General features: G+C 43.7%; 1 protein-coding gene across 3 annotated transcripts in view; it reads right to left on the bottom strand.

The window, feature by feature from the left end:
- Positions 1-12670, bottom strand: part of FGF14 (fibroblast growth factor 14) — a 700508-nt gene that overhangs the window by 208099 nt on the left and 479739 nt on the right. The window contains exon 1 of one of the 3 annotated variants that reach the window (XM_062195260.1): positions 7350-7542. The exons of the other annotated variants lie outside the window; for them this stretch is intronic. Within the exon in view, the coding sequence (XP_062051244.1) occupies positions 7350-7542 (193 nt within the window). Of the gene's footprint in view, positions 1-7349; positions 7543-12670 lie in introns of those variants that run through there. 3 annotated transcript variants of the gene reach the window in all.

Raw genomic sequence — 12670 nt, 5'->3', positions numbered from 1 at the left:
TCTCTGTTAAGGTGTTTCGCCAATAACAGACAATTGGTTCAGTAGCAAGAGAGGGATGCATGATCCAAGAAGCGGACATTTTAAAAATATACAAGATTACAGCATATTTACATGCTGGTGATAATAATGCAGTAGGATGTAGAAACTCTATGATACAGAAGAGGAAGGAGAAGATTGGACTGATGTCTTTCAGAAGGATGGAGAATCCATTGCTCAACTTGAGGAGGCCTTGACATTATATTGGTATGCGAAGAGTTCATCCCCAAGTTTGTCAAAAGAGGAATGAAGGGATCGGTCTGCAGATGAGTCTGAAGACAGGGGACTTAAAAGTTCAGAGACTTTTTAGATATCTGGGCTCTGTTATTTGGTAGGTAGAAGTCTTTTTGCAAAACTTGAAAAGTCTTTGAGCCTCGATGTCCTATGCTATTAATTGGTGATGAATCTCAACTAATTGAGATAACAAAATAAAATATGTGGCAATAGAGAATGAGCATTTGTTAAGAGCAAGGATTCTGGAGTCAGTTTGGCAGTCTAATCCAATCCCACTCCTTAACCTGTGTGAGTATGGGCATTTTACAGAACTTTTGCTGTTTCAGATTTCTCATTTTAAAAATGGATGGATAATATTAATACATTATCCATAAATGAATATTTGGTATATCAATGTATATATAATCTAGTATGCCTACCACATAGGCTTGCTGTAAAGATGAAAAAGGATTCAATACACAGAGAAGGTGTCATGTAGGTAAATGGCTAAATATAGCTGTAAGTATACAGCCAATGACAACCATTTCTATGGATGCATTATTTTGCACTGTCACTCTATGTCACTGCTACAGGGTGTCATCCTGATAAATGCTGGATGATTCATTCTCTTATGAACTTGTGGAGGGTTTGCTATGTGCCAGGCACTGTCCAGACCCAGACTAGAAGTGGTTGTCCCCTACGATCAAACAGTGGGGTGCTATTAATCAAATAAACATGAAAACACAGAATGAAACATACTTCCCTAAAAACATTTCACAAAATATAGCTTTATGACCAGAGACTCTTCCCTGAGTTACAATGTGTTAACTACAATCAAGTGGTTTAAAACTGCGTCAAAATCACTGGCCCTACTCCCTACAATTATTCTCACATCCCAGGGCATAGAAACAGTGACATAGTCATGTTTTCTAAAATGAATGTTGGGGTCACTGTAGATAAAATTGCTAAATTAGTTACTTTTTATTCCTGACAACACTGTCATTGCCTTTAAGTTGCATTGCATTAAATTCTCTAATTTTTTTTTCATACCTGAGATTATATCATTCTGGCTTTTATATTTAGCTGGTGGGTGCTAAAATATGAGGGTATTTCAAAAAGGCTTTTTGAAAAATGCAATTTAAGTATAAATCCAGTTTTGTACAAAATATTTTAAAATTCATGCACATGAGTAGCATCATTTAAAATATAAGATTCTCGGTATCTCAATATCATAGTCCTTTTTGGTTAAGTTTCTCATCATTTGGGGAGAAATAATGTATAGTATAACTAGAAAGAACCTAGCTTTATAGAACTAAATGAATAAATCAGGTTGAAAATCCTTTTAATATTTGCCATTTAAAAAATAAGATAAACATAATTTACAAGACTTATAATTTTCCATGAAGGGAGAAGAGGTTCATGTTTAGTTTGAAAACAATCATTCTCATAGTAACATTATAAAGAATGGAATTATTAACAACAACCAAAGTTTGGGAATAAATGTAAAACTATACTAATGATTTCCCTGGTCGAGTGAAGTCTGTGATATATTATGGTAATCTCAGGGGTAGAGAGAGCACAGACAGGCAGTCTAGTGCCTCTGAAAACTACTTTCAGGAAATGTTGCAGAATTTCTTCACCAGTTGGCCAGGAAGTACCAAATATTTTCTTAGTATATTTAACTCAACTCAATCTATGCCTATAACTCAACTCAAAGCAAATCATCATGTTTAATCTTCATTACATCTTACCTAAATTAGTAGCTATTTAACACTTTACTCATTGTGCCACTCTAAAAATTTATTGTACCACTGCAGTACTAACCATTTTCAAAGCCATACAGAAAAAAGCAGAATGTTAAAATCATAACAATTAAGTCATGAGGGAGAAATAGCTAAGCAAATAATATACAGGACTTTGGTTTTTTAACTTTGCTTCATTTGCCAATTCAATAATACTAATATGATATCTCACTTAGAAACTACAATTATATATTTCATGTTAAAAAGAAAAAGAGGTTCCAGGATTGTGGCATAGTGGTTTAAGCCACTGCCTATCATGCAGGCATCCTGTATGGGGGCCAGTTAGATTCTGGCTGCACCACCTCCAATCCAGCTCCCTGCTAATGCACCTGGGAAAGCAACAGAAGATGGACAAAGTGCTTGGGACCCTCCAACCCACATGGAGACCTGGATGAAACCCCAGGCTCCTGGCATCAGCCCAGCCTAACCCTGGCCATTCTGGCCATCCACGGAGTGAACCAACAGGTGGAAGACTGATCTATGCTTCTCTTTCTCCCTCTCTCTTTCTTCCTCTCTCTGTAACTCTGCCTTTCAAATGAATACAATAAATCTTTAAAACAAAACAAACAAAAAAACTAGACATTTCAATTTAGAACTAGTATAATTTTATCTGACCTTAATGCAACTAAACAAAACATAAAATTCTGACTAACAATAAATTAACAGATACTATCAAAAGATATGTAGGAAAAAATGATACTTCAGAGAGGAAAGAAAAATGTTATCTTGCTTGGCTGTATTCAACAGCTAACATAAGTAGGTGGCCTTAGGACCACGTATACCAGAGAACCATTTGGAAAAAGTGGCACAGAAAACATGGTTGCTTTGTTACTACTTGCTGTAGCTTGTTTTCTGAGAGGATAGACATTCCTGCATAGGACATTGTAAAGAGGAAGGGCCCTTTTTTTTCTTTTCCTTTTTTTTTTTTTTTTGGACAGGCAGAGTGGACAGTGAGAGAGAGAGACAGAGAGAAAGGTCTTCCTTTGCCGTTGGTTCACCCTCCAATGGCTGCCGCGGGCGGCACACCGCGCTGATCCGAAGCCAGGAGCTAGTTGCTTCCTCCTGGTCTCCCATATGGGTGCAGGACCCAAGCACTTGGGCCATCCTCCACTGCCTTCCCAGGCCACAGCAGAGAGCTGGCCTGGAAGAGGGGCAACCGGGATAGAATCCGGTGCCCCAACCGGGACTAGAACCCGGTGTGCCGGTGCCACAAGGTGGAGGATTAGCCTGTTGAGCTGTGGCGCTGGCCTGGAGGGGCCCTTTTTCATACCTTTGGGTAAGTGATGGCTTTCACTATCACACTGGAGCAAAGTCTTTTGTTCATATGGATGCACATACATTTATGCTTCTTATGTTACAGATCAACTTGAAAATATTTTAAGTAGCTCATTTTTCATTCTTTATTTCTATGACACTGTGAAATTTATTTTAAGTAAGATATGTTAGTAAAAAACCCACACAACAACTAATTAAACATGCGTGGCACACAATGCCATCGCTCCTCTAAGCAAAGTCCCCCAGAAAGTAAATGTTCAATAAAACATTGAATTTACAACACCAAAGATTTTGAAAAGGAATTATCTTGTAAGTAAGAAAGGCTCTTGTTTGGTTTAAGAATTCATAATAAAAATATAACACTTTTAGGATAAGATGTTCATTAAATATCACTGCACTCAGTTTCTATTTTAATTTTCATCTTAAGATTCCAAATAATAAAACTGTTTGCAAAGTGCTCGTTTTCTTGTGTGTTCCTTTCTTTAGCTAAATTATCACATATCCTAAATATGCACTTTCATGCATTATTTAAGCATCAATATTAGTTTGGTAATATTTTTCATTCTTGTGAATCACTCACAAATATGTAACCACCCTTTTAAAGGGGGTAAGTTATATGTAGTTATTTGGGGAAAGGAGAAAGGTCTGAAAATTTGAGAAGTTATTTCTTTTTAAAATGATTTAGCTAGAGCCCTGTGGTTCAAGGACATTTTTTGAAGCTTTGGGCCTGTTGACTTTTTTTATTTCACTCCAATTCAAGGGTAACAGTGAGCAACCAGAGCCGAAAACACAGACTTGGCTTCTTAACTACAATCAACTGCATTTGTGTGAAGTAATTATTATTAGACATAAAAAAATAATGGCGCATTTGATACCACTGGGAGTTATTTTTAGTCCCATGCAATGAAGGATGTCTCTCAGAGGAGGTGGCATTTTCTCAGGACTTTCAAAAATAGGATGATTTCAACAGGTGGAGATAGAGTGGGGAGATTCTAGGCACACAATAAAACACAAAACCACAGAGGCTGGAAACACTTGGGGAATGCTCAGGTGTGGTTGACTCTATGGAGCTAGAGAGGGTAAAATGAGATGAATCTGGAAATGAGGTTAAGTTGGTGTCCACCCCTTGAGCTACCTTGCCAACCTCGTCTATCATAAGAGCAAGTCAACTGGTACAAAATCACCCTCGTAACAACACAGAAGTGATGGAGGTGGGGAGTTGGTGCTCCAAGTCAAATCTCTTTATATTAAACATTAATACTGTTTACATTAAACAGATTGCTATGTCCTAGAATACTGAACAGAAAAAAATATTCCTGCATTGAAGAAAAGTATATTACCCTTCCACCAAACAAAATGTGGAGTGACTCTTTACTATGTGCAAACATGTCAAAATGTATCCCTCTTGACAGTGCACTTAAAATCTCTGCACCTCTTTTGTTTTTTCCAATGGGTGGATCTTCCCACCTCAAGAGCTTCATACACACTGCTCTCTCCACCTGCCCTTAAAACCTCTGCATGCCCCTCAGATGTGAGCTGTCAACCTGTAGACCTCTTCGAGGCCCCCTCAACCTCTTCACCTAATTTGATGCCTGTCGCCACCACTGTTGCCTCCACACTTCTCCACCTCAGCCCTTCAATGTTTTATGAGACTTTGAATTTTATGGTCTCATATTAATTTGTTCCTTTGCACATGCAATGACATATGGGAACTTCATCTGATCTCCCTACTGCTCCACATAGGATTCTTGCAATAAGCCCTGTCATCTTTTAAAGATTTAGTAATTAATTGTCAAGTTAATTGTTTTCAAATATAAAGATACATAAAACTGTCACACATAAAGGCTGCATCTTTAAATTAACAAAGCAGGCTTTGAAAATTTTCTGGGGCAATTCCTATGCAAGCAGTAAATAAAAAAAAGGTAAATATTTTAAAAGTATTAACCCAGATAATATGTAATTAAATGATCAAGTAGTTATGTGTACTTATATGTAATAATATATAATCATATTATTTTATATAAATGTATAAATTATACCTATAAAATTTTTATACTTGTTTGGCTTAAAATTACTAATACTATTAAATTAATTCCTACCTGATTCTCAGGAACTATAACTATATTTTCTTCATTAAAGAATATATTTCTTTTTGTACAAGCAACACAGGAGAATAAAAGAAAACATTCTGATGAAATTTCCTTCTAACCTATTTTCTCTTTCATTTTCCAACCAAAAATAAGGTAGCACAAGTGACCCCAAATATATTTTTCTTACAGAGTACTGAGGCATGCAGATCACTTCAAACTCATGAATACCAAGAGAGCAGCCGGGGTTGACAATGGAGAAACAGCCGATTAGGAAGCTCAGGTTTCTTTCCATGCTGGAGAGAGGCATGCCCCCATCTTAAAATTCACTAAGTGTAAACCACATCCTCTTCCATCATCCAACATGACAGGACACGCTTAACGCTCACATTTATGAAAGAGTCGGCTGGTTACATGTCTAAAGAACACATATAATAAGTTTTAATCATTGTTTATATTAAAACAAGCTTATGTAAAAGATCATGTGCTTATTTACACTAAGCCGACAGGAAACTCAACAGCTTTGCCTTGTGAAAATTGTATTGGAAAGATAATCTGATGCAACAAGGGGAGCAACAATTTAAGTCATCCAACGACATTCCATGTGTCTATCAGCAATGATTGCCAACAGTCCAGTCGTTCTCCTCACACAAAGGTGTGCAGGAAAAGGCTCTCGGCTAAAGTGGAAAATTAAAAGCCATTTGTCTTAATAGATTCTACACTAGTCTGAAAAAATAATTGTCCCTGTATTCTACATCAAGAAACTCCCCCAATTACACTCATGCACTCTGATTTCTCGCAGATGTTTGTCTTTTAAGCTTGACCTGAGCACAAGTAGTCTCCAATCCCTTACTGTGACAACGAGTGACTGTCCTCAAGGATTTATCATAAGCTTAAACACACACGCGTGCACACACACGCACAAATCAGCTTGCAACTTTGGGTGGTAAATTTGTACGTGTGTGCACACACACACACTCACCTAGGAACACACGCACAGCGTCTGCTCCGCTCCCAGTCTTTGGAACAACGGGGCATTTCAAACAAACACAGCTGGCACCAGGATAAAATGTGCTGGGCAAACAGATAGTCCCATTAACGTAAATATGTGCTCCAGTGTTTCCTGCCAAGCCCACTGGGTTAGGAAAAGCAAGCAACACCCAAGTCTTCCTCAGAACCCGAGGGCTCGCCAAAGGCGCTCCCTGAGCAGGGAACAGCTCAGACAGGGACCAGAGCACCCGCCCGGCTGCTGCTCCACGCTTGCCTTCTCACACCCTGACATTCTAAAGGCAGCCAAAGGTCATGCTGGGTGCCAGTGGATTGTCAAACCAAACCAAACCACCACCACCACCAAAAACCCCTATGGAAGGTGACTGTTGTGGTCACGTTTCTGTGGCAACCGCTTCCTTTGCCCGACACAATTCACTGGGTTTTCAATTACAACTGACACCCATTAGGAGCTGGCATCCCCGCTCCCTCCCAGTGTGGGCTCATTCTGTGACTCGCGGAGCCCCCTCCCCAGGCCGATTTGGGTCTGTGGGCTTTGCAGCGCTCGTGGCCAACCAGCTTCCTGGGGAGTCTCGACTGAACTAGTCCCCAGCTCCCGCACACACCCCGGCTCAGCGCTGCTGGCACCCGGCGGGCATCACCACTCTTCCCCGGGGTCTCCGGTCGCCAAGATTTCCGGGGCAAAGATTCCCCAGTCCGGCCGCAGGAGGCTCGGGGAGCGAGCGCCCGCCGGCCAGGAACGGCCCAACTTGCCGGCTCCCAGCCAGGCTGGCTGAGTTGCGCGCGGCCACAGGTTGCCCGCGGCAGACGCTCGGGGCGCTCAGAAGGGGGACCTGGGCGGGGGCTTGGGGAGGGGGAGACCGGAGAGCCGGAGCGAGGGGAGCCGGGAGACCAGTGGGCGCGTCTCCGGACAGGGACCCACACAGACCTTGGCGCCGCAACCTGCGCTTCTTCAGGCCGAAGATGCGCACTTTGGAGAAGATATCCACCAGGTTGCCGTTGCACAGCCCGCGGTTCTTGCTGGGGCTGCTCCGCCTCCTGCTGGCCGACGGCCGGTCCCAGTGCTGCTCCCGCGCCTGCCGCTTCTGGCGGATCAAGCCGCTGGCGATGGCCGCGGCCATGGTGGCCCAGGGAGTGGGTCCCGGGGAGGCAGGGACCGAAGAAGGGGCCCCGAGGGGGGACAGGGGCGGTGCAGGCCGCGGCTCGCCCTCTGGGAAGAGGAGGCAGAGTCCAGCGCGCTTGGGGAGACGGGTCGGGGCGCTCAGTCCCGACTAGGACCCATCGCCCTGTCCGCAGGTGCGCCCGGGGCGCAGCGGGGCGAGCCTGGGGAGCCGGAGGTCGTGGCCGCCGCCGCCCGGCTGCGTCCGAACGGAGAGCGGGTTTGCAGCTGCGGGCGCTGCCGGTCACCGCACGTCGCCGGAGCCCTCCCGGGGGTCGCCACTGCCACTCGCTCTGCCTTTCTTCCCTGCCCGCCTCCCGGGCGGGAGGTAGGGCCGGTCGCCTCCGCCTGGGCACAAGAGGCAGGGCAGGTCCAGACAGGGTCTCAGCACGTCGGTCGGTCCAGGGCGAGCTGAACAGGACTCAACGCCCGGCTCGAGCTGCCCCTGGGCAGGTGCCGCCGCCGCCGCCGCCCGCTGGCGGCTTCTGCCGGTGATTGTCAAGTGCTTTGGAAATCAGCATCTGGAGAGAGCAGTGCTCTCCCCCGAGATCTCTAATCAGAGCGCTCCGTGCCCAGCCCACTGCACCCCCTCCACCTCAGTGGTCCCCTCCTGTGGATCTCTTCAGAAAGAAAAAAAAAGGTATATCTAATAGTGATTTTAAAAAAATAATAATACAAGCTGAAACGAATTACAGGGGGCGGGGTGCAAATAGACTGTGCCAGAGCAGGTGGAATTGAAGAGATCTCGGTGCGCTTTTCTCGGGTAACACTCGCTGGTTCCTGAGGCTTCGCCGCTCAGTGGGGGCTTCTAGCTCTCAACGTGGCTCCTGGTCCACAGGAACTCTGTGCGCAGCAGCGGCAGGAGGGCGAGGTGGTTCCCGCCCTCTTGCCCTGGCCCATCCCTTCAGCACCCAAGCCTCCCCACCTCAGGAAAAGGAGAGTGTGTCCTGAAAAGGGAGACGCCTCTACTCGTCTCCTACTCCACCCAAACTTGCTGGACTCCTCTTCTCCTGCCGGGAAGGACAGGTTTGTTGTGTTGAAATGTCAACACGGAGCCAAAGGGAGGAATAGGGCCAAGGAGGGATGTGATGATGTGTCTGGAAAGACCCCCCCACCCCCCAACCCCCATCCCCCCCAACCCCCACCCCCACCCCACCCCCCGTTCCCGGATCTCCTGCAGCAGCTGGATAGGAGAAAAGCTCAGGAGATTGCTGAAGAAGTCAGGGCAGAAATATTAGGGGGAGAGGAGGGTGTCATGGTCTTCCTAGGACAGCAAAAGCAGAGAGAAGAGACTGATCTGAACAGCTGACTTTTGGTTGACCCTGGTTGGAGAAGCCAGGTCAGGGAGCAAAGCCATATATGCACTGTGTCTGAAATTCAAATATCACAGCTGCTACCTCCTCCCGTTGATTTCCTGTCTGTGACTTGACAGCGTTCTGTCTTGGATAACTGAAAACATGGGGGTGCAAGAGGAAGAGAAGGTTTGGAAGGCACCAGGGAAAAGGAGGTTGAAAGAGAAACACTTCATGCTTGGATTGACACAGATCTATGGTTTCTAGGATACACGAGGGTGACAGAACCAAGTGCAGGTCTTTCCCCAGGCTGCTTGCTTCCGCCCCCCCTTCCTTTCACCCTGTTGTGCTTATCACCATTGGAAGGTAAAGAAAAAGGAATGCAAACCCTGGGGTTCTCACAATCCAATGTGAAGATGAGGAGAGAAGATGCATTTGGTAACCAAGAGACTTGTAAAAAATTTCTGCAGGGACAGCTGCAGGACTGGAGAGAGGGGAGGCACACTATGCTGGAGGCCCTGGGAACAGTTCTGAACCCAAACACACTTTTTCTTTGTCTCCAGAACAGGCAGTGAAGTACCACAAAGACTCACCACCAGGCAAGTGGGAACAGCACAGCCAAGGGCTGCCTGTGGGAAGGCTGGATGCCTTCAGCTCTGCACAGCTCTCCCACCACCTCTCCATGGAAGCAATTACTGCCCAGCTGCTATTCATTACGTGTTACTCCATGTTTACTAACAAGTCTCCCTTAGGGAAGAGAAGTTAATGTAATGGGAGTGTGCAGATTTAAGTCCAAGGCACATAGCAGTAGGTTATATTGAGAATTAAACAACAAACTGTCAAGTTTCCTCTTCTTCATGTGCTTATGTTCCAGCTGCAAATTGTCACATTATTAAAGGAGAAATATCAGAGGAATTTTGCCACAAGTTTGTGATCCCTAACCACCCATGAGATAGAGGGCATATTGCCATTATTTTGCTCCACTTTACCTTGATTTCCTGCTTCCTGTGTCTTTGTTCTTCCATTTTCAGGAGTGTGTATTCATGCTGTGTAGCCATGTCTCTTCTTCAAAATGAAAGGCCATTTATAGAGAGATGGGTATACCGAATAAAATGGCTATTAAAGTGTGTATGTTTTTCTAAATTCCCTGAAATCAGTCCCACTGAATATCCATAGTCACTACTCAGAAATTCCATTGCTGTAGAGAGGCCATTTGGACATGTCAGTAGTTGTTGGCTGGAATTTCTGAATTTCTTCACCAAACAGGTTTATCTAAAGATTCTGAGAGTGAGTTTTGCAAAGAAGTAAAATGCTAGGTATGGTGAAGTCTTAAGTCTAGCACAACTCTGCCAACCAACAAACCCAGGTTGTTTTTAAGGGTGTTTGAAGCCTTTGGATGTGTGTGACCACTATTATAATTTTAAAGGCAAGATATTAGCTTTCTTGTTGTTATAGCTGTGTTAATTCTTTCCTTTCCAGGTCTTTTCTTATATTCCACAGACTTTGCCCCCAGATCCTTGGATTGACCAATTAGGGAGGTTGGTGGTTTGCCTTCTTCAGATCCCTCCCCTCAGACCTGGGATTCAGCACCACGGACAGGGACCCTGTTTCTCCAGACCCTTGCCAAGGTCCAAGGACAGTCAGGACGCAAGCTATGAGGGTTTGGGGAGAGTCTTCCCCTGAAAACGCGGTTTTCTATAGTCTGCGCCCCACCCCCACTATGGAAAGAAAATTAATCCTCATATCTTCCACTGCCGTTAATAACACACCTTGCAGCACTGAGCCTTTCCGCTTTTCCACAACCACGAAATACTGTGCTTTCTTGCTGGTCCGATTCCCCCGTCCCGCGCATCGCCTGAACGGAGTCTTCTTAGGCGGCAAATTCCGCGAGCCTCAGGCGCCCTTTTCTATTCTGTGTTTTCCTACTTTAAGCTTGGCGACGGCGGAGCCTCGAGATAATCAAGGTCTTGTCGTTGAATCCTTACGTTTTCCTCTTCCCTCCCCAAAACGCTATTTAGTTGTTTACAGACAGAGGTGAGTGAAAGAAAACGCAAGAGAGCCATCTGCTGTCTTAAGCTGTGATAAAAGAGGGTGGAAAGAGAGGAGGGGAAGAGACTGAGGGCGGGTGAACAGGAGCCCAAGCCTCAGGGTTCTTCAGAGAGAACTTCTTACCCGTTAGAACCTCCCCAGACTTGCTAACTTCAACTTTGACTTCACAAGGACACACAAAAATGAAGCCGTGCCCGGATGGCATAGCTCCTCATCACTTGTTAGGAAGCCAAACTCTGATTTCCAAAACTCTCGGCTCATCGCTTGACTCTGCAGCTTCCTGGCTCTGTGATTTACCTCTCTAAGGTATTTTAGTTCTTTCTCAATTTCGTCCTCACTAGAACTGAAATGGCAGCAGAAGCTCCTTTTCAACTGTCGTGAGATTAGATCTGATAAATAAATGTAAAGACTACAACAGGTCTTGACATATCCCAGGTGCTCAGCAGAGGAGAATTGTTTTTATCAATGTCAAATCACTCATTTCTATCTTGTAAATTCTTCTCCAACTTCATGTTTTGTAGATATCTATCATGTACATCTCATACATGTATACATGCATCTATATACCTGTATCTATTTCCTCACTCTCTTAATGAATGCATGACCAAATTTTAAATATCAGAAATGTAAGAATTATTTGTGGTTTTGGTGAAAGACAACCAAATCTTTATTCACTGGATTCATAAACTTAGCACTGTAAGCTCATTTCCCCATGTACTGAATACTGCTAACAAAACCCATACCTCTCAGGAATTATTATGAGCAACTATTTCTGAATCATAAAGTAACCAACAAACATCAGCTTGTTGGGAGGTCACTAGTCCACTCCTTCCTTGTTCTTGTAGATCATGGTCCCTTTGACCATCCAGCTTTGCACATGTTTTTCCCTCTTCTGGTAACATTTTATTGCCTTTTCCATATACCCTTCTTGGTAATAGAAAGCAAAGGCTAAGACCCCCTATTGGAATAAGTAAACATAGGCTTGACCATGTGTTATTGCGTAATTCATTTAACCCATCTAAACCTCAGTTCTTCTTCTGTAAAATTGCCTTAATAATACAATAAGGTTGATATGAGAATTAAATGATAACATGCATGGAAGTCTCTAAGAGCAGGGTCTGTCATATATGTGAGCAATTCAGAAAGTGGAAAGCAGAATTTAAATGTTTATTTTGGGGCAAAACATTTTTAAATGCCTACAGTTTTTCATTGCACACGTTTTCCACAGATGTTTCTGAAGACTATACCATTGTGTAAATTCAATAAACAGTAACTGATGATAATCACCTAATTCTGCATTACTTAGCCATTCATTAGTGCAGTGATCATGTCTGTTGAGTATCTACATACTAAGTGACCCAACAGATTTGTAAATCACAAATAAATATAAAGCCTTTGATTCTGTCCTCATGTAACTTGTAGTCCAGGTGTCAATCTGGATGTCTTCTGTGAAAATTCTCACTTCCCACACAACCACTAATACCTTCAACTAATGTCAAATCGAGCATCACTTCTACACACTTACAAAAATACTTTCATTAACATTTAATACTTGTTAAAAGAAGAGACAGATAGATGGACATTTCTACAAAGATGTGTAATTGATATTTCATACTTAATGCGGCCCAAACTGTACCACTGTTCTTCCTTTTTAAACTTTTTTTTTAAATTTTTGACAGGCAGAGTGGACAGTAGAGAGAGAGACAGAGAGAAAGGTCTTCCTTTTGCCGTTGGTTCACCCTTCAATGG

The sequence above is a fragment of the Lepus europaeus genome, chromosome 6, assembly GCF_033115175.1.
Source record: "Lepus europaeus isolate LE1 chromosome 6, mLepTim1.pri, whole genome shotgun sequence".
Classification (NCBI taxonomy): domain Eukaryota; kingdom Metazoa; phylum Chordata; class Mammalia; order Lagomorpha; family Leporidae; genus Lepus; species Lepus europaeus.
Note: the sequence above shows the minus strand (reverse complement) of the source record. Positions and strands in the feature narration are given on the sequence as shown.